This window comes from Aspergillus fijiensis (genome assembly GCF_003184825.1).
Source record: "Aspergillus fijiensis CBS 313.89 unplaced genomic scaffold BO72scaffold_48, whole genome shotgun sequence".
Classification (NCBI taxonomy): Eukaryota; Fungi; Ascomycota; class Eurotiomycetes; order Eurotiales; family Aspergillaceae; genus Aspergillus; species Aspergillus fijiensis.
In genome coordinates this window covers 104,453-122,189 of record NW_024469024.1, presented here as the reverse complement: position 1 = coordinate 122,189, position 17,737 = coordinate 104,453, and the positions used below count along the sequence as shown (strand labels likewise).

Sequence of the window (17,737 nt, the reverse complement as noted above, 5' to 3'; positions counted from 1 at the left end):
AACCGCTTGGTTATACGCTCAATGACTCATTCAGGGCTTCGCCCGAGTCACGCAAATTCCGCATCATGCCATCTTTCAATCTCAAACCCCGATGTATTGTACTGCTTGGCCCACTCGTGGATCTTCCAAAAGTTCCGACAGGTATGCTGGGTGGAGAAGTTGGCCTTCCAGATGGGATACTCGGGCCCCGGATGTGGCACGCGTGGGGAATGCACAATCACCGAGAGGTCGCTGTGGCACATGAGAGCCTAGTCCGCGAAGGTAAGCGAAGAAATAAGTGATTGCTTTCATTTGCCGAGGAAACACGGATGAATGCAATACCTACCTGCCGCAAGTACTCAATGCAGTGATCTGGAGAGGAGGTCAGCTGGATTGGATGCACTCGAGATCGCGGAGATACGCCAGGCTTACTGATGTGCACAATGTATTTCACCGCCGCCTGGTCGGTCGTGTTGTCGTTCCGCCAGTCGACGGGCTGGTAGACATATTTCCGGATGGAGTTCAGACAGTGCAATTGATGGAAGACATCGAGCTGGATGAGAGCGGTGGAATCGTTGACCGTGGCCGGCATGGTGGGCTCGAGGAGCGAGGCCTCCTGCTCCGGGTTCAGTGCCAGAATCCCAACTGAGGTGCATGGAGGTCGTTGGGGTCAGCTAACCATGCGGTGTATGGAACCGGGGGGGGGGGGGGGTCAGAGTGCTTCCTATGGTAGCTCACCATCCACCAAGTGCCGCCACTGCAGATTCACCGCGCCGGTAGGGGGCCCTTCATAGGGACTTGTGTCCTCGCTGGGTTCTCCGGTCCATCGACTCTGCTCAAACCGATATGGCACGTATTCAACTGCCTCCGAGGCAGATGCTACCGCCAATTTCTCAGTTGTTGGGAAGTGACAAGTGAGCCACGCCCGGGGTGGGTGAGGCGACACTCACCGAACTCGAATTCTTGTAAGCCGGACGCCTCGCCGGCTCCCCCGGTATCAGCACCATGATGGGCGTCTGGTAGGGGGTCATCATGCGACATGGCCGGGCAATGCTCGAAGTTGAAGCCCGACCCTTTCCACGGCCGACTGGGATGCACCGGCGGATCAAAGAACACGGACAAGCGGTTGTGATAGAAGAGTGTAATAATCCATGTGGTGGCCAGCGCAAGGTGCAAGACCAGAAACAGCACGTTCTGCATCCATGGGGCTGTCCGTCCTGGACGAGCAGATGATGCCCGAAGCGACCGCTGGTGGCTTTTGAAGTCCGTAAGCTCGGTTTCGTGCATTGTGCGTCTGTTTCTCTCGCTTGTGATGGATATCCACGGTGCCTTTTCTTGCTTTGGGATGGGTGGGAGGTGGGCGGCAGAAGCACTCGACCCACCGGAGCAACAGGAGTACAGTATCAAGGCTCGGAGATGACTGACCGCGGAGAATTGAGATCCGCCATCTTCACGACAGATGAACTAAGCAAATGGAAACAACCAGTGATCCTAGAACAGACTGCAATGGGTATTGGAATTGCGCGTTTATTACTGGTACTGTACGCTTGTGGGGACGGTATCGTGACCGCAGATACCTAGAATACCTAGTACTCTTTCATTACAGAGGATATACCGAAGAGTGTACAGTACCGTACTGTGTGTACAGTACGTATTTGGGAGGTCGCATTGATGGTGTGATTGGCATCAGCACTAATGCACTAGCTAGCAAGTGGCGACCCTGGAAGATGAAACACACTCCGAAAAGCACTGTAGGATGGGTGATAAGGGAGCTCGGATGCCAATGGGATTGCTAAGATTCGTGATGATCGCCGGAAAGGGTCGTGCGTGCGGGGAGTGAGCAATTGCACACGGGTCGATCCCCCGACGGAGCATGGCCGGAGTCCCGCTGCGGAGGCAATGCCACGTAGTCTGACCTACTTTATATTACAGCTGGTACGTTATATAGGTTATATCACGTTACGCACCTAATAATACCCCCCCATAACAGTACTGCACAGGCTCGGGTATGTGGATTGCTGTGTATGTTGAGCGGCTTTGGGCCGGGTAATTCTGAAAGATTATTATACTTCTTGAATGAAAATAACAATTTGAACCTATCAAGGTGACAAGCTAGACAGGTAGGAATACTGTAAATGATAGGACTGAGGAAAGAGTTGCAGGTAGTAATCGCGTGCTCTCGTCAGCGTTTCGAAGCAGTGGTAGACCCCGTCGTAGATAAAGTCGACCAGCGCGATTCAAAGAAAAGAGCCTACCAGCTATGATCTGGTCACAAGCTCAAAAAAAAAAGAGAACAAAAACAAAATGCACATGCCCAAGCAAGACGAATTCGATGCGGCGCGGTTCCTCGAGGATGTTGAACGCACTTGCGCGATTATCCACGCCCCATATTCGGAATCCCACACCCGGGCAAGCCTGGAGGCCTTTGCGACGAGTTTCCAGCGAGGAGCCGTCCTGTGGCGCACGACCAACCGACCGGGAGACGCCTTGAATTATCGCTTCTACGAGCGCCGCGTCACGGACACGGTAGCCGCCGCCATCAAGGCTGGCCTCCTCGCCGCGGACCACCCGCTGGGAGCCCTGATCACCGCCTGGAGTCGCCTGTACGATGGCACCCCGGAGCAGTCGTGCGACTTCGACGCGCAGCGAGGGCTGGCTAAAGCGTGGGTGTACCTGGGGGGAATGCGGCCCATCGACGACATCCTCGCCGTCGAACCAGTGCCCGAGTCCATCCGTCGACATGGGCCCGTCTTCCACAGCCTCGGGCTCGAGTGGGTTCGGCATGTGGCGGCCGACTACACCTCCCACACAGTGAACATCTACTTTCGGGCCCCCGGGCCCTTGAAGCTGGAGCAGGCCGATCGCTACGTGCAGCTCGCCCATCCGGCCGGGGCGCTGGAGCCCGACGAGGTCGAGCAGATGCGTCTTTCCATGAATCCGCAGGGCTTCACCTTCGCTGTGACGATGGACTATGGCACCGGGGACATCAAGCGTGTGGCCTTCTACGCGCTGAAGCTCGAGCTCGCCAGGTGCCTGCACATCGACCCGCGTCTGGACCGGTTTTTCACTGGCACGCCGTCCTACGACGAGGAGACGATGAACGCCATCGCCTGGTCGTTTGGGAATCACGGCAGCCGCTACATTAAAGCCGAGCGGAGCTACTGTGGTCAGCTCGTGCCCCTGCTCCGGGACTGGAATAGTGCGATGACCTCTTAGATTGTGAGATGGCAGGCAATTCATAAGTTTATTTGAATATATGCAGGCGGCCTGTATCACTTCTCGCAATTGTGTCTAGTCTGGAATGTATATACTTGGATACCGTGAACTCAACCGTACAGGTTCAGCAGTTGTGGCTTGTGACCGTAATGTATGGAGTACACCATTCTCAGGCATGTCAAGATCATGAGCTCCACAGATACTACAGCTACATATCTGGGTCGAGATTTTGTAAGACATAGCATAGCATAGCAATGCGCGCGAGAGATTACGGTGAAGCCCAGCACTCACCACCGCGGGACCATAAAAAGTCGCGACTCGTCAGGGTGGAGGTCCAAGTCCTGCGGTTTGGTTTCCTGTGGATGCGGTTAGCTCAATGTGTCGCGCGATGCACAGAGAAAATCAAATCGAAATACGAAATTCTGAGCCAATAACTTACCAACATCTGCCTCTTAGCCTCCTCCGACGCGGCAGTAATGGACTCGGTGAGCGCGGACGCAGACAACGAGGCCCAGCCATCCAAGCAGATCTCGTCGACGCGCGGGCTCTCGCCCGCCACCGCCATTGGCGCGAGGTGCAATTGTAGCAACGCGCACTCGAATTTCCGGAGGACCTCCTCGACGGTGGAGACCGCAACGATGGCCAGGTCGAAGATCGCTTCGATCTGCACGCCCGGCGGACCTAGCGTGCAGCTCAGCCGGAACGGCAGATTCACGGCTAGCTGGCCCCAGAGTAAGGGTAGGGGTAGTGCGCTCTGGGCTGTCGTCCCCGCCGTCGACGATGGAGCCGCAGCCTCCAACTTAGGCAAGAGGTTCAATCGCACGGCGCTCATGCAGAGACCCATGATCTCTGGGCTGATCCGGGCGATGTTGCGGAAGTGGAACTGCTCATATGCGGTGATCGCGGCCGTGTCGGCTTGGATTTGACGGCACAGGGTCCCAACGGTCTGCCCCGGGAGGACACGGATGCGCAGCGGGTATGCGGTCATGGTGGGTGCGATCAGATCCCCGACCCCGGGCAGATCGGCGCAGCGCCCGTGGCCGAAAACGCCCAAGATGATGTCGGGGCAGTGCAGAATCTCCGCGAAGGTAACGGCCCAGGCGGCGTTGACCAAGGTGGATAACGCCATTGGCCCGGGGGACTGGCCATCGAGTCGGACCAGCCGTGTAAGAAGGGTGTCACAATTCACGGGCTGGCTTTTGTCCATAGCGACAGGGGGGAAAGGTCGCGTATCCACCCCCTTCAGATGGTGCGTCCAAAATCGGGTGGCGGCGTCGCGATCCATTGCCACGATCTGCCGAATGAAGGTCTTGTACTTGAGCCCTGGGGGTGAAGGAGGGGGGCACCCGTCAGATACATACGCTTGTCGCAGCGCTAGGAACAGCTGCGATAGCGACCAGGCGTCGTAGCCCGCATGATTCACCGTCATTACTAGGTATTTGCCCTGAGTTTGCTCATCCTTCACGATCCCTAGTCGGAAGAGCGGGTCGCCTGTTCCGACGATGTGTTCGTGCTCTTCCTCCAGGTAATGTTGGAGGGATGTCCCCCGGCGCCAAGCGAGGCCAGCTCCGGTCTTCACAACCACCTGGACATAGCCCGACCCCGAGGGATGGCGAATCATGTGAGTCCGCAGGATCTCATGAGTTTGGGCCAGCCGATCCCACGCGCGGGCAAAGCGCTGCTCGTCCAGCATGGCGGGGAGCGCGTATACGGCCTGCATTTGGAAGGACCGCGAGGTGATTCCGGCGTGGATAGAAAAGATCTGCTGCGCGGTGGCGGGATAGATATCCTCCACTTCAGCGACAGGCACCTGACAGTCATTGCTGGCCTTGTGGAGCAAAACCTCCCGCTCAGAATCCAGGAGAAGAGAGAAGGCAGGCAGGTCGTGCGCCACACTGGTCTGGGGCTCGGCAAAAGAATCAGGGACCGCTGCGGCTGCCATATCTGCTAAGAGAGGGTGCAGGAGGACCTGGTTTACCGTCAGATGGAGTCCTCGCTTGCCAGCCTGGGAGACCAGCTCCATGGCGAGGATCGAACTGCCGCCTAGACTGAAGAAATTATCCTTCGGTCCAATTTCCATGGTTCTAAGAACGGCAGCCCATGCGTCGCGGAGCTGTTTCTCAGGACCGGTCAAAGTTAGGGCTCGGGCATCGGTTGAAGAGGGGCCCGTGAAACGTCTCGCCTCGCTTGCGGGAAGTTGCGCGAGGATGGCTAGCAGTCGCTCGCGATCCGTCTTGCCATTGACAGTGACTGGCACGCTGCGTATGGGGATGTACAAGGACGGAATGGCATACGCTGGAAGTGAAGCGCGCAATCGGGAACGCATGGCGACCACCATGGCGTCAAACCGTCTCTGCTCGGTGGGTGAGGTCTGCACCACCGCCAGCCGTGAGCCCCGGTCCCAGTCTAGATATCCAAGAGAAGGCTCGTCATGAACCCCGATGACCGCCATCAGGACAGGGCCACGCTTCTCCCCGGGCCCTCCGCCGCCGGTATGCCCAGCGATTAACATAGCGAGGACGCAGAAAACATCCTCTCGCAAACACTGCAGTTCCGTCTGCAGCCGAGCCTCGACTTCCCCTAATTCTAGCCGCTGCCCGTTGACCTTGACCTGACTATCCTGGCGGCCTCGAAACCACAGCTTTCCCTGCTCGTCATATCGGGCCATGTCGCCCGTGCGGTACAGCCGACCGACCGGGTCGACGTTCAGGGCACGCATCCACGCCGGGGGCGCGATGAAGAACTCCCGCGAGCGCGCCCGGTCGGCCAGGTATCCGCGGCCCACGATGCTGCCCTCAATGACGAGCTCGCCCGTCTCACCGCTACCGCACAGCCGGTTGGGGTCGTCTCGATCGACGATCCACAGCCGGCAGCCCGACGGGGCGCCCAAATCCGTTTCGGAGTGCGCGCCGCGCACGACGGCGGCAACCACAGCGCATTCGCAGGGCCCGTACACTCCGTACACTTGGAAGGACTGAACCAGTTGCCGGACAGTGTGCTCTTTGGGAGTTTCCCCACCAGTCAGGACCACGCGCAGTGTGGGAACCTGATGTAGATCGAGCGAAGGCAAGAGGGACTGTGTGAAGAAGGCGTGCGTCACGCGCATGCGGACCATGCTCGCCACAGGCGCATTCATCCGCTCGTCCTCTGAAGGGACGCAAATGCACCCGCCACAGAGCAAGGTGAAGACAATCTCCAGGACGGCGATGTCGAAGGAATAGGCACTGAACTGAAACATCCGCACGCGAGGATCGAGTTGCACCGTCTTGATAAATTCTAGGGCACTGGTGCAGAGGCTCCGATGCTCCACCACTGCTCCCTTGGGGGCGCCTGTCGATCCTGAGGTGAAGGCGACGTAGGCAACATTATGGGGGCCACATCTCGCGGTTGAGCCTGAGCTCATTGGTGATACTGATACCCCCGGGGCTCCCTCGCCGCTACCGGAGGACGAAGAGCACTGGGCCAAAAAGTCATCGTCAACCACCACAACGTGAGTGCCACGGAGGATATGGCCAGAGACTGCCCCGCAGGAGGCGGAGGCCAGGACAATCGGCGACTGGGCTTGGTCTAGCACCTGCTGCAGCCTGTGCTCCGGGGTGGAGGCCGCCAGGAGAATCACGCCTCCGCCCGCCTTGAGCACGCCCAAGAGAGCCACAATCATCCATTGGGACTTGGCAAAGAGTATCGGGACCAGGACCTCGGCCTGTACCCCATGCGCAATCAGGTAGTCCGCCAAGCGTGTCGAGAGGGCATTTAACTCCCTGTACGTCATCTCGCCATCCCAGGAACTGATGGCTGGCGCGTCGGGATGGGCACGGCACTGCGCACCGATCAGGTCATGTGCACAGTAATCATGACTGACAGGAGGGGTCAAATTGGTAGTCCAGGAAGGCAAGTGTGGTTGGTAGTCCCCCATGTTGGCGTGTGGTGCTTGGAATGGGCTCTCTGCGACGACTCGTAATAACACGAAGAGATTGACCGCGAGTATGGGACTGACTGATAGCAGACTGTCTATCTTCGAAGCTGATTGCAGGAATTCACGAAGTATGATCGCATGCGCTGTGTCTTTCAGCCAGCCGAGTCACTTAGCCGGATGGCGTGCTGGACTAAAGAGGTGAAACCTGTCGATACCACCCACTGTGCCACAAGACGCGGAAATTCGTGTCTGCTCGAAGGGAATTTGTTCCCGCCAATTGGCCTCCTCTCAGATATTGTATGCTATACGTAGTAATACTACCCCGCTTCTTTCAACAACCAGGGTCGCTCATATGAATAAGAATACTAGCAAGTGATAGGTTACCGGTAGACTCAAGGCTATACTATGGATTGTTAGTGAATCCCGCATATGTCACGATACCCCGCGTAGAGAGAGATCGAGGTCATCACTGGTAGATAAGTACTGGATAATTCGATCGATAAATTATCACGACGCACGGACGGGGCGAGGCGTGGCCAATCTTCAACTTAGTATAATACTACGGTAACTGCTAGGTAACTTAGGTATTACTTAGGTATGTACTAAGTTAGCCACGCTGGAGCCATCTTGCTCCGAGGCTGTGCCAAGCGACCAATGGCAGGGCTGTCAAAGCTTATCAGACAACAAGCAATCATTCACTTCTTCCGTCTAGGTTGAATCAGGGATTTGATAAACAGGCTGGTCCCGAGTCCCTGCATACCGATACCGTACAGGACTGTCCCTCACTATTGTTACCATACTGAATCATACCGTACTGAGACTTGATCTTGTATAACTTGTTTCAATACACATTACATACAGTACAGTATTATGATATCCCTGAACAGAACAGCCGTCCAATGCTCATGTTACAGCCCAATCTACCTGAGGGCTTTAGCATATGGTGGGGTCTGAATCCTGCTTTCCCTGCACAATCTGCAGGACTGAAGAGAGGTAGCAGGCCCCGCCCTGGGGCCAAATGGCTTGGTAGCAAGCGGTCCGAGGATCTCAACAACCCACAGATCCCTAGACTCCTGCTAGCCCTTAACCCCCAACACCCTCCCAGGACCATCTAATCATCCACTCATTCACCCTTCTGCCCATTGCTTTCACTCGCCATTCCAGCACAGCACTATGCATCCAGACGAGGAATCTCTGTTGAAAGGCACAGAGGACCAGGAAGAGGCAGAGGCCTCCTCGTGTCCGCCGGGGGACGAGACCCCCCCCGTCATGGCGCATCACCAGCCCCGCAGCCATCTCCTCTGGGCCATGCTTCCCGGCATGCTGAACTCTCTCGTACTGCTCGGCAACATCTTCTTCTTCCTGTTCGTGGTCAACAAGATCCTCACCGTGAAAGGCTACTGCCCTCGGGTCCCTTACTGTAAGTGATGAGCCCTGCCAGCGATGTCCCCTGAGAGGGGTGAGAAACGCCCACCGAAAATAACCATCCGAGCTCTAGCCCCCGCCAGTGCCTCGCTGAGCTGGGTCTCCACCCCGGTGGATTACGACGCCCCCAATCCCTTCGCTGGGGAACTGGGTTCCCCGGAATTGAATCGTGCATGGGAGGAGCTCAAAATCCGTAAGTGACTACCAGCGATGCTGTGCGGGTAGAACCGCACAAGTCCAAGCGCCAGCCCTAACTCGCACCGCATTCTTCCAGACGAGATCTTCCGGGCCTCGGAGGAAGACCTCCGGAGTGTCAACGCGTTGAACCCCAACTCCTTGCGCATGGAGCATGGCGGGTATATGGCGATCCTGCGGGTCTACCATGAGATTCATTGCTTGGTACGTTCCCTGCTGTTACCCTGTCTTTCCTCTTACGGATATCGGGTAACCATGAGGGGGGTGGTAGGATTGGATTAAGCGCGAATGGAAAGTCGAGAAGCCCGAGATGATGGACCACCTGGGTAAGTATTTCACTCCCACGGACCGGAGACTGTACGATGGGCTCTACTGACATTTAGTCGGGGGTGTCTCAGATCACTGCTTGATTGCTCTTCGCGACGGGGCCATGTGCCGGGCGGACCTGTCGGTGGGATCGCTGTACTGGTGGCCGGAAGAGGAGCACCGACGCATTCGGCGCCCCCCCGCCCAGCGGCGCTGCGTTAACTGGGACAGCCTCCAGACCTGGCTGCGGCCCAAGCGGCTGCAGTTCTACGGTGGAGTGGCTGAAGCTCCTATCAAGCCGGATGGGTCGAAGGTGGATGTCGTCTTGGGGGATCATTTGCATACTCTGGAGGATTTGAGCGCGATCCCCTAAGGGTATACTTTATTGGTGTCAATCTCGGTCTAGCTAGATCTTGGATTCATCCTTTCCTAGACGCACATGCCTTTTATGGGTAGGGAGCGAAATTAGGTAGCTAAGGGGTGTGGGTAGCTTGGATGTGACTGCGCTATTGCTGTAGGTTCTTTCGATGAAACGGAGCTCGAGATCCACGGGGATTTGCACCATGAGGTGCCATTCATTGAAACTCAATCAGAAAGTATTATGGGCGGTCTTCTGTCCCTGGTTTCAGGAATCCTCTACATGTAGTTTTATGACAGATAGGAGGAGTTAAGAGCCTGAACAAATTCTGGTCTATTGATGAGGAATCCACTCCGGTGATTAGCTCGAGTGCCCGAGTTGCATTGGTGGAATCTATCATCACATAGAACAATCAGATCCGAACCGATGGCCGCAGGATAAAGGGGCTTGTCTCACCAGTGGGTCCGCATCTCTACTCACTGGATGGATCAATATACTGCGGAAAGGAGGGGAAGTTGGCCCCCGTGCTTCGTGGATGATACGAGAGATCAAGGTCTCGCGCGATTTTTACCCAGAAACCAATCGCAGGATTACAAACCTAGTCTCGTCTCGTCGTCATGTCCGGCCCACTATGCCGTCCCCCTCTTGAGTTGGTTCCGATGTGAAGGAGTGCGTCGGAAATGAGCTGATGCCGCCAGACTTTGCAGACACCTGGCTGCCCCGAATAGTATAAGGGTCAGCCAGATTCTCCTTCCTCGCCGGTCACCCGATCCCCTCACGCCATCTTTTTCATTTCTTGTCATTTTCTGACTCCATTCAACACCATGTCCGGTCAACCGCTCGATCTCTCCGCCTATACATGTGGCTCAGTCGCGCAGCAAGAGGCGTTTGCTCAAGCGCTGCTGCGGGAACTCACACAGTTTGGCTTTGTGAAACTGGTCCACCATGGCCTCTCGGACGAGGATGTTGGCGCTCTCTTCGACTGGGTTCGTAGCCACTCCTTATAGAACAGGGCTGAGAAACATCTCCACTAACAGAGCCATCTGCTCCTTTTCGCTTTGGTAGACGCGGAAATTCTTCGCTCTGCCTAGCTTGGAAAAAGTGCGACTCGCGCATCCCGCGGGGCCTGAGCCTCAGCGGGGCTGGAGTTGCGTGGGCGCGGAGAGGACCTCCAAGCTTTACCGCGCGGGGCTCGGCGAGACGAATATTGACGAAGAGCTATTCGATGCGCGGGTGAGATTATCTTGTCTTTTTTCCGTTCTTTATCCTGTCCATCCTCCGCGCCCCCCCCCGCCCCCCCCCCTCCTCTCTCTCCTGGCTTTCCTCTCTTCCCCAACACCTTGTCCTCGATTTTCGTTGATGCTGATGATAAAACCCACTACATGGTAGGAGCATTTTGACCTCGGATCCCCCGACGACAAAGCATGGCCTAACCGGTGGCCAGATGAGCGTTGTCTGCCGGGCTTTCAGGAGTTCCTGGAGCGGTACTACCGCAACTGCGCGGCGGTCAGCTCAGTGGTGCTCGCGGCGCTCGAGCAGGCGCTGGGCCTGCCGGCGGGGGCGTTTGGCGAACGGTGTACGCACACGGCGAGCGAGCTCCGTTTGAACCACTACCCGGCCATCGAGATCGAGGAGCTGCGACGCGGAGTCGTCAACCGCATCTGGCCGCACACCGACTTGGGGGTCATCACCTGCCTGTTTCAGGATGGCACGGGGGGGCTCGAGATGGAGGACCGCGCCAGCACGGCGGCCGGACACAAGGAGGCGTTCCTCCCCGTGGCCCAGGGACCGGAGGGGGCGCCGGCGGAGATGATCGTCAGCATCAGTGAGACGCTGCAGCGTTGGACCAATGGTCGACTGCCGGCCGCAGTGCATCGGGTCGAGCTCGCGCCGCATCTGAAGACGCTGCAGCAGGGGCTGGTCCCGCAGCGCTTCTCCAACGCGTTTTTCGTCAAGGCCGACCGCGAGGTCTCCGTCGCGCCGCTCCCTCAGTTTCTCGCACCGGAGACACCCGCCTTGTATGAGGAGATGTCGGCATTGGAATATCATCGCTTTCGGGTTGCCCAGGCCTATCGTGGGTGACGACCGGGCATTCGCCTCGAGTGTTGTTAGGGTTGCGATGTGGGCTGGTGTTCTTCGGTGCCCGTACCTGATCTCGTATCTTGAAATACCAGACCCACAGTTGTACAGTACAGGCAATGTGAAATGGGAACCTGCTGTACCTGCATTGTACATACAGCATAAACATCAACTCGGACAGTGCTGGTTGCCGCTTGGAATATATTGTGAGTGGCTCCAGCTTCAGTATAATCACGTATCCACTCCTACACGCCTGTCGTGATTGACTCGTGCGCATCCGACCGTCTTGCACGAATGTTCCCCCAACGATGCCCAAATTAACCAACACCATCCTCGGCTGCGGTATCCTATCTCTCCATTCCTCCCTTTCCCTCTTTGCCTTTGCATATCCACCAGAGACAGACTGATTGATTCCCGGACCCCACCCCAGTGTACGGGCACCCTAGACACCTGCATCCTCGACGGCCTCCAAGTCCCCTTGACCTCAACAGTTGAGATTGAGTTCATCGTGCAAAGCCTTCAGCCGAACAGCAGCGCAGCAGTTCCTCAAGACAAATCCCGATTTTTAATAGATTCTAGTAAGAAAGTTGTTATTGAAGTCCAGACAAACGCAGAACTACCCGCAGACATATATTTGGTAAAGGTGATCAGATGGAATTCAAAAATGTAGCTAACCCGTCTTTTCTGGGGATATAGAAATCCGTTGTTCGTTACTTCAAGCCCAAGAGTAAGATATGTATCCAAAATGTATTCGATTGGATTCCGCGTCTTTTCTTCCCAGGGCTACTTGACGTACAACAATTCTAAAGGTATAAAGGTATGAGGTTTGAGAAAAAACATCTTGATATTCTTTGAGAGTGACAAAATCAATCAATCAAATATATAAGTTTATACCATCTTCGACTCTTAAAAGCAACCGAGCATTTGTTGTCAACTTATTAGATGTTCGAATGTTAGAGAAACCAAATGAGCAAGCTTTATTGTGAAGGGATGTAAGCACGATGGTTCTCCGCCACCCAGAGATGGATCAGACATTCATCGCCCGCTTCAATTCCTCACAATCCCTTGACTCTTGCACGAAGTGATGGAATGGGCCGTGCGCCTGGTACAGCGTCCGTGGCGGACCATACTCCTCGACCATCCCCTGGGAGAGCACCACCACGCGGTCAAAGTCGACGACGGTGGCCAGCCGGTGGGCGATCACGATCAGCGTGCGCTCCTTGAAGGCGTCACGGATCCCCCGTTGAATCAGCGCGTCCGTCGCCGGGTCGATCGCGCTGGTTGCCTCGTCCAGCACCACGATGCGGGTCTGTGTGATCAGCGCCCGCGCCAGACACAGGATCTGTCGCTGGCCTTGGGACAGGTTGGCTCCGCCCGGGGAGATGGGATGGTTGAGCAGTGCCGCCGATGCGGCAGCATCTTCGCGCGCGGGGCCCAGGGAGAAGTGCACGCGCTGCAGCGCGGCGTGCAGCTCCCCGTCGCTGTAGTGGCCGAACGGGTCGAGATTACTGCGCACGGTGCCCGAGTAGAGCACGGGGTCCTGCGGGACCAGCGCAATGCGCGAGCGCAGGGTTGCCAGGGGCACAGAGGCGATGTCGATGCCATCGATCGTGATATGGCCTCCGCCGCCACCGCCGGCCTCCAGAACCCGAAGCAGAGCCAGCGCCAGCGTCGACTTGCCGGCCCCCGTGCGGCCGATCACGCCCACGTGCATGCGCGGGCCTATCTGGAGGTTGATGTCGCGCAGCACCCAGGGCAGCTCGTTAGCGTATCTGATGGAGAGGTTGTGGATGGCGATCGCCCCCGTGGCTGGCCAGTCGGGGGCTGTAGAGCGCCCTCCGAGGTGATTCTCCGTCTCGATGCTGGCGAATTCAACCACCCGCTCCGTGGAGCTCATGTTGAGCTGCAGGCCGATGACGCGGCGCATCAGGTCCTCCAGCATCTTGCTGTACTCCAGGCTCACGGTGAGGATGAACCCGGCCAACGGGGCGTCGACGTGCTTGGCGGCCACTGCCACGACAATCAGGAAGCCGAACAATGCGCCAATGATCCCAATGCGCCAGGCCGCCCACTGCGTGATCAGCGCAAACGCCCAGTGCGTACGTGCCTGGTTGTCGATCAGCCACAGCATGCGCTCCGCGTATCGCCCGGCCACCCCGAACGCGCGCAGGGTTCCCAGCCCCGCCAGACAGGACCGGTGTAGCTCGAAAATCGGCGACTTGGCCGTGGCCTCGAGGCGCTTGACATCGCGGGCCGCGGGCAGGAACCGGCGCACATATAACAAACACCCGCCAACCAGCGCCAGCTCCAGCACAATCACCCACGCGGACACCAGCACCCCGGAGATACAGATGATCGCCAGCGCGGTAGCTGCCGACAGCAGCGTGTGCGTGTCTCCGGGGACACGCGAGTCGACCAGGGCAAAGTCCGCCGTCAGCCGGTTGAGGATCTGGCCGGTGGGCACCGTGTTCAGCCACCGCAGCGGCGCGTGCAGGATCGCATCGAGCATCGAGTGAAACAAGCGGTGGGAGGCGTTGAGGGCCGCCACATAGACAAACCCGCACTTGCCGGCCTCGAGCACGCTGGCCGACAGCGAGATCACCACGTAGATGGTGAGATAGTAGTTCAGCTGCAGATCCGGTGGGCCCAGCTGGATGGCTGGGGAGCCGAGCCTCTCGTTGAACTGCGTCCAGACCTTCATCCACCACCCGCGGCCAAACAGGGCCAGTTGGGAGGCAATGACGACCAGAATGGCCAGTACCCAGACCAGCGTACCCCCTGAGTGCGCAATGTACTGGCTATAGACGCGCCACTTCACCGAGCCACGCTCGCGGAACTCGTCGCGAATCCAAGGAGACGTTCCAGTGGGACCAAGCTTGCCCTTAGCATCTCCGCATGAATTCTCAAAGTGCATCATATTTTGGTATCTTAGCGCCTCCTCTGGAGCTACGGCGGGCACCCCGACTGCGTGGCCGGGAGGATGAGTCTCCCGTGGACTCAGAAGATCGATCTGGGGAGACGGGACTCTGGCTCCATGGCATTGACCGCCGTCCCGGATACGAAGTACGTACGAGGCATGGGGCAGGCAAAGGGCTTCATGGTGGGTCACCAAGAGAATGGTCCGACCTTGTCCCAGGGGTCCTCGGAGACCCCTCTCCAGCAGGACCTGCGCGACGCCCACGTCGACCGCACTGAAGATGTCATCCAGCACTAAAATCCCCGCCCGCGAGTACAAGGCTCTCGCCAACCCGAGCCGCCATCGCTGGCCTCCGCTCAGATTGATGCCCTGGACGCCAACCTCAGTGAGATCGGACCGCTCCATCTGCTGCAGATCCTGGACCAGCGCTGCCGCCCGGAGGGTCTCTTCGTACCGGGCAGGATTCATGGGCAAGCCGAAAAGGATATTCTCGCGGACCGTGGCGTTCTCAATCCACGGCGGCTGCGGCAGGTAAGCGAGCAAGGCATCAAGCACCCAGTCATCTGCCTTAGTGAGGGCTTGCCCCGGCGGGCTGGATGGAACATACACCTTTCCGGCGCGGATCTCCGCCTCGTTGACAATGGCAGCCAGGAGCAGGCTCTTCCCCGATCCACTTTTGCCCTGGATCAGACTTAGCTCGCCCTTAGGGAAGACTGCATTCACTTCCCGCAGCTGGAAGTGCTGATTCACATCTTTGCGCGGGGACGGGCCACCGTCGTGCGGCGGCTGCTCGGCCGGCCACGCAATCGTAGCCCGCTCAATCACAATCTCCCCTTTCTCTGCGGGCAGCACCGCCCTGGGCTGCTCTGTCTGGCGCAGCAGACGCTCGATTCGCCGGCAGCTGACGGCAGCGTCGAAACCCTGGGTCAGCGCGAAAGGGATGACCGAGAGGGCGACCTCGAGGTTGCCGAAGACGGCGAGCGCCGTGAATGCCACGGAGGGGGCGAGGGAGCCGTGGAGCCATGCGTACGCGGCCAGGGCAATGACAGAGAGTAAGATCGGCGAGGAGATCCAGAACAGGCGCAGGATGATTGTCCAGAGGAAGACGCGGCGTTGGTGGTGCAACTCGCGCGCGCGAATGGCCATCAGGCGGGCCTGCCACTGCCGCTCGCTGGCCGCGCACTTGATCTGCCGGATTCCCTGCAGCGTTTCGCTGGCCGCGGTCACTTTGGCGTCTCTCTGAACCATTAGCCCTGCTTGGGCTTGCCCGTAGGCGCGCGAGGCGAGCAGGTTCAGCGGCATGAGCACGACGGGCGCCAGCAGGCCCAGCGCAAAGGGGATCCAGCCGATCAGCCGCACCAGCGCAGTCCCCGCCACCAGCAGGCTGATCCCAATGCCCAGGAAGATGTACGTCCGGGCAACGAACTCCACTACCCGCGTCGCGTCCACCCCGAGCAGGTTGACAATGCCCTGCTCCGCGCTCAGCCGGGGCCGGGGCTGACGCTGGGGCCGGGTCGTCGCCGCGCGGGATTGGGCATCATCGGAGGACATCTCGCGCAAGGGAACCGGCTCTGTGTCAATGCCTGTGCCCTCATCATCGGACAACAGCCCCGTTAGATCAACATGCTCTGCATCCTCTTCAGCCTTGGGCGCCTTTCCTACCCCGACCGTCTCCGTCGATTCGTTCTCACTTTCCTCATTCGGGGTCCTGATGTCCTTCAGACGTAGAGACTTCAGAAAGATCAAGGCAGACAGCTGCGATCGCAAGGGAATCTCTAGCAGCGATCCCGTGGCCCAATTGAGTCTGGAGGCGCACACGCCACTCGTCAATTTCAATTTCTTCTCTGACTCCAAGATCATCCATGTTCATTCCCTAGGGAACAGAGAGGGGAGCATACCGCGTATCCACAAACACCAACCCTACCCGCGAAAGCCCCATGGCAATTGCCCACATGAACAATTCTGTCGTGACACGAGAGACATCTCCCTGGCCCTCAAGGATCCGGAGAATGTGGAAGAGGCAGAACTGGGGGGCGTAGGCGACCACGTTCTGCACGGCGACCAGGAACCATTGCCACCAGAAGACGCTACGATGGGCGCGATAGAGCTGCAGCCACAGCGGCGCGGCGAGATCTTTAGCCGCAGACGACTCAAAGTGAGACGTCAGGTGTTGGGACCGATTCTTCTGGTCGACGACCGCCAGGTCATGAAACCCGATTTGCGCGCCGTCGCGCGGATGGTCGAGTAGGGCGTTGATCCAGGAGAATGTGTATCTAGATTCCCTCGCTTAGGATTAGGCACAGTTTTCTAATCATCTTGAAGCAGCAAAGAGAGGAATGACATTGTAGGCCCGACCTTTGGAGGAGTGAGACTGTGAATTGACCGTCGACGATGCTACCATTCCGGTATACGGCGGGCCGCCGGTGCATGGACAGAGAGCTCAGGATGACGGCTGAGCCGAGCGCCATTTGCACGCTGAGGTCAATCCATTGCGTCCGGAAACGTTCGGAAACCACTCGCTGGGGATCATATCCGACACTCAGCGCAAGCAATTTTAGACTCAAGTTGAAGACTAGCAGGCTGGCGGAGAGGCCGATATAAATCCCTGTCCGGAAGGTCTGCCGTGGGTGCTTGGCGTGAACGAGAGAGATGCATTGTCCCAAGATCAAGATCTCCAGCAGCATGAAATCAGTTAGCTAGACTCCTTTATTACAAGCCGCGTGCGCTGAACAGAAAACCATCATACCCATGGCATCGAATGCAGATACATGAGGACCAACCCGTGCAGTGACAGACTTGTTGTCAATGCTGTGTAGAAAGTCATCCCCGTCGACACAACAGCTCCAACCAAAGCGAAGAAGCACAGATACGTCTTGGGCATCATGGTAGTGTACCGCGCAGCGGAAGAGGGCGTAGCTCGTCCATCTGGATCTTTGTATAGAGTGCCCCGTGGTGCATGCGCAATCGAACCCGCGGATTCCAGGCGGGCCAGTAGAGTCAGAGCGACAATCGCCGAGTTGACGATGAAAGAGACGATTAGTTGAGACGTGGTCGTCATGAACACGCGCAGGGCAACGGTCATGATTGAATGCGCACCACTGCCAATACTTGCTTGCTGCTTGACAGCCGATCAAGCTTTCAACAAACCAGTCCACGGTGGGTAGTATTCGATGCTCTTAGGCTTCAGCCTCTAAGGTCTGGCGTAGTGTACAATAGGACCGAATTCCCTAGCCGGATGCCTTGCCTTTTCTCGGTTTCTCGAAGACTTGACCCATGTCCTCTGAGCGAGAAGGTGGGCAGTCGCAAAGACCCTGAATCCCAGGAGCTCCCCGCCCCGCACCCGTGT

At 57.7% G+C, this 17,737-nt stretch overlaps 6 protein-coding genes across 6 annotated transcripts; 3 read left to right on the top strand and 3 right to left on the bottom strand.

The window, feature by feature from the left end:
- Window positions 1-47: 47 nt before the first annotated feature.
- BO72DRAFT_530156 (oxidase ustYa family protein) lies at window positions 48-1,266 on the bottom strand (the record flags this gene model as incomplete). The annotated part of the gene is made up of 5 exons (XM_040950283.1): window positions 48-248; window positions 326-351; window positions 412-624; window positions 718-858; window positions 930-1,266. The coding sequence occupies 5 exons, from the start codon at window positions 1,264-1,266 to the stop codon at window positions 48-50; spliced, it is 918 nt and encodes a 305-aa protein (XP_040798456.1).
- Window positions 1,267-2,289: 1,023 nt separating this feature from the next.
- On the top strand, window positions 2,290-3,195 carry BO72DRAFT_384745 (uncharacterized protein; the record flags this gene model as incomplete). The annotated part of the gene is made up of 1 exon (XM_040941561.1): window positions 2,290-3,195. The coding sequence occupies one exon, from the start codon at window positions 2,290-2,292 to the stop codon at window positions 3,193-3,195; it is 906 nt and encodes a 301-aa protein (XP_040798455.1).
- A 373-nt stretch (window positions 3,196-3,568) lies between these two features.
- Window positions 3,569-7,111, bottom strand: BO72DRAFT_515926 (acetyl-CoA synthetase-like protein; the record flags this gene model as incomplete). The annotated part of the gene is made up of 3 exons (XM_040949563.1): window positions 3,569-5,551; window positions 5,642-6,588; window positions 6,637-7,111. The coding sequence occupies 3 exons, from the start codon at window positions 7,109-7,111 to the stop codon at window positions 3,569-3,571; spliced, it is 3,405 nt and encodes a 1,134-aa protein (XP_040798454.1).
- A 1,153-nt stretch (window positions 7,112-8,264) lies between these two features.
- On the top strand, window positions 8,265-9,646 carry BO72DRAFT_515923 (uncharacterized protein). The gene is made up of 5 exons (XM_040949562.1): window positions 8,265-8,531; window positions 8,610-8,729; window positions 8,811-8,935; window positions 9,003-9,057; window positions 9,115-9,646. Exons 1-5 carry the CDS (start codon window positions 8,285-8,287, stop codon window positions 9,408-9,410), a joined length of 843 nt encoding a protein of 280 aa, XP_040798453.1. The 5' UTR covers window positions 8,265-8,284; the 3' UTR covers window positions 9,411-9,646.
- Window positions 9,647-10,219: 573 nt separating this feature from the next.
- On the top strand, window positions 10,220-11,477 carry BO72DRAFT_488202 (isopenicillin N synthase family dioxygenase; the record flags this gene model as incomplete). Its single annotated transcript, XM_040948028.1, has 3 exons — window positions 10,220-10,381; window positions 10,461-10,628; window positions 10,785-11,477. 3 exons carry the CDS (start codon window positions 10,220-10,222, stop codon window positions 11,475-11,477), a joined length of 1,023 nt encoding a protein of 340 aa, XP_040798452.1.
- Window positions 11,478-12,501: 1,024 nt separating this feature from the next.
- Window positions 12,502-17,612, bottom strand: BO72DRAFT_515913 (P-loop containing nucleoside triphosphate hydrolase protein; the record flags this gene model as incomplete). The annotated part of the gene is made up of 5 exons (XM_040949561.1): window positions 17,138-17,612; window positions 16,747-17,063; window positions 16,290-16,664; window positions 16,015-16,195; window positions 12,502-15,894 (listed from the first exon to the last, which is right to left on the bottom strand). The coding sequence occupies exons 1-5, from the start codon at window positions 17,471-17,473 to the stop codon at window positions 12,502-12,504; spliced, it is 4,602 nt and encodes a 1,533-aa protein (XP_040798451.1). The 5' UTR covers window positions 17,474-17,612.
- Between the last annotated feature and the right edge of the window lie 125 nt (window positions 17,613-17,737).

Coding starts and splice junctions, on each gene's coding strand:
- BO72DRAFT_515923 (XM_040949562.1), top strand. CDS start 8,285: ATGCATCCAGACGAGGAATCTCTGTTGAAAGGCACAGAGGACCAGGAA. Junction 8,730..8,810: donor ATGGGAGGAGCTCAAAATCC/GTAAGTGACTAC, acceptor GCATTCTTCCAG/ACGAGATCTTCCGGGCCTCG. Junction 8,936..9,002: donor ACCATGAGATTCATTGCTTG/GTACGTTCCCTG, acceptor GGGGGGTGGTAG/GATTGGATTAAGCGCGAATG.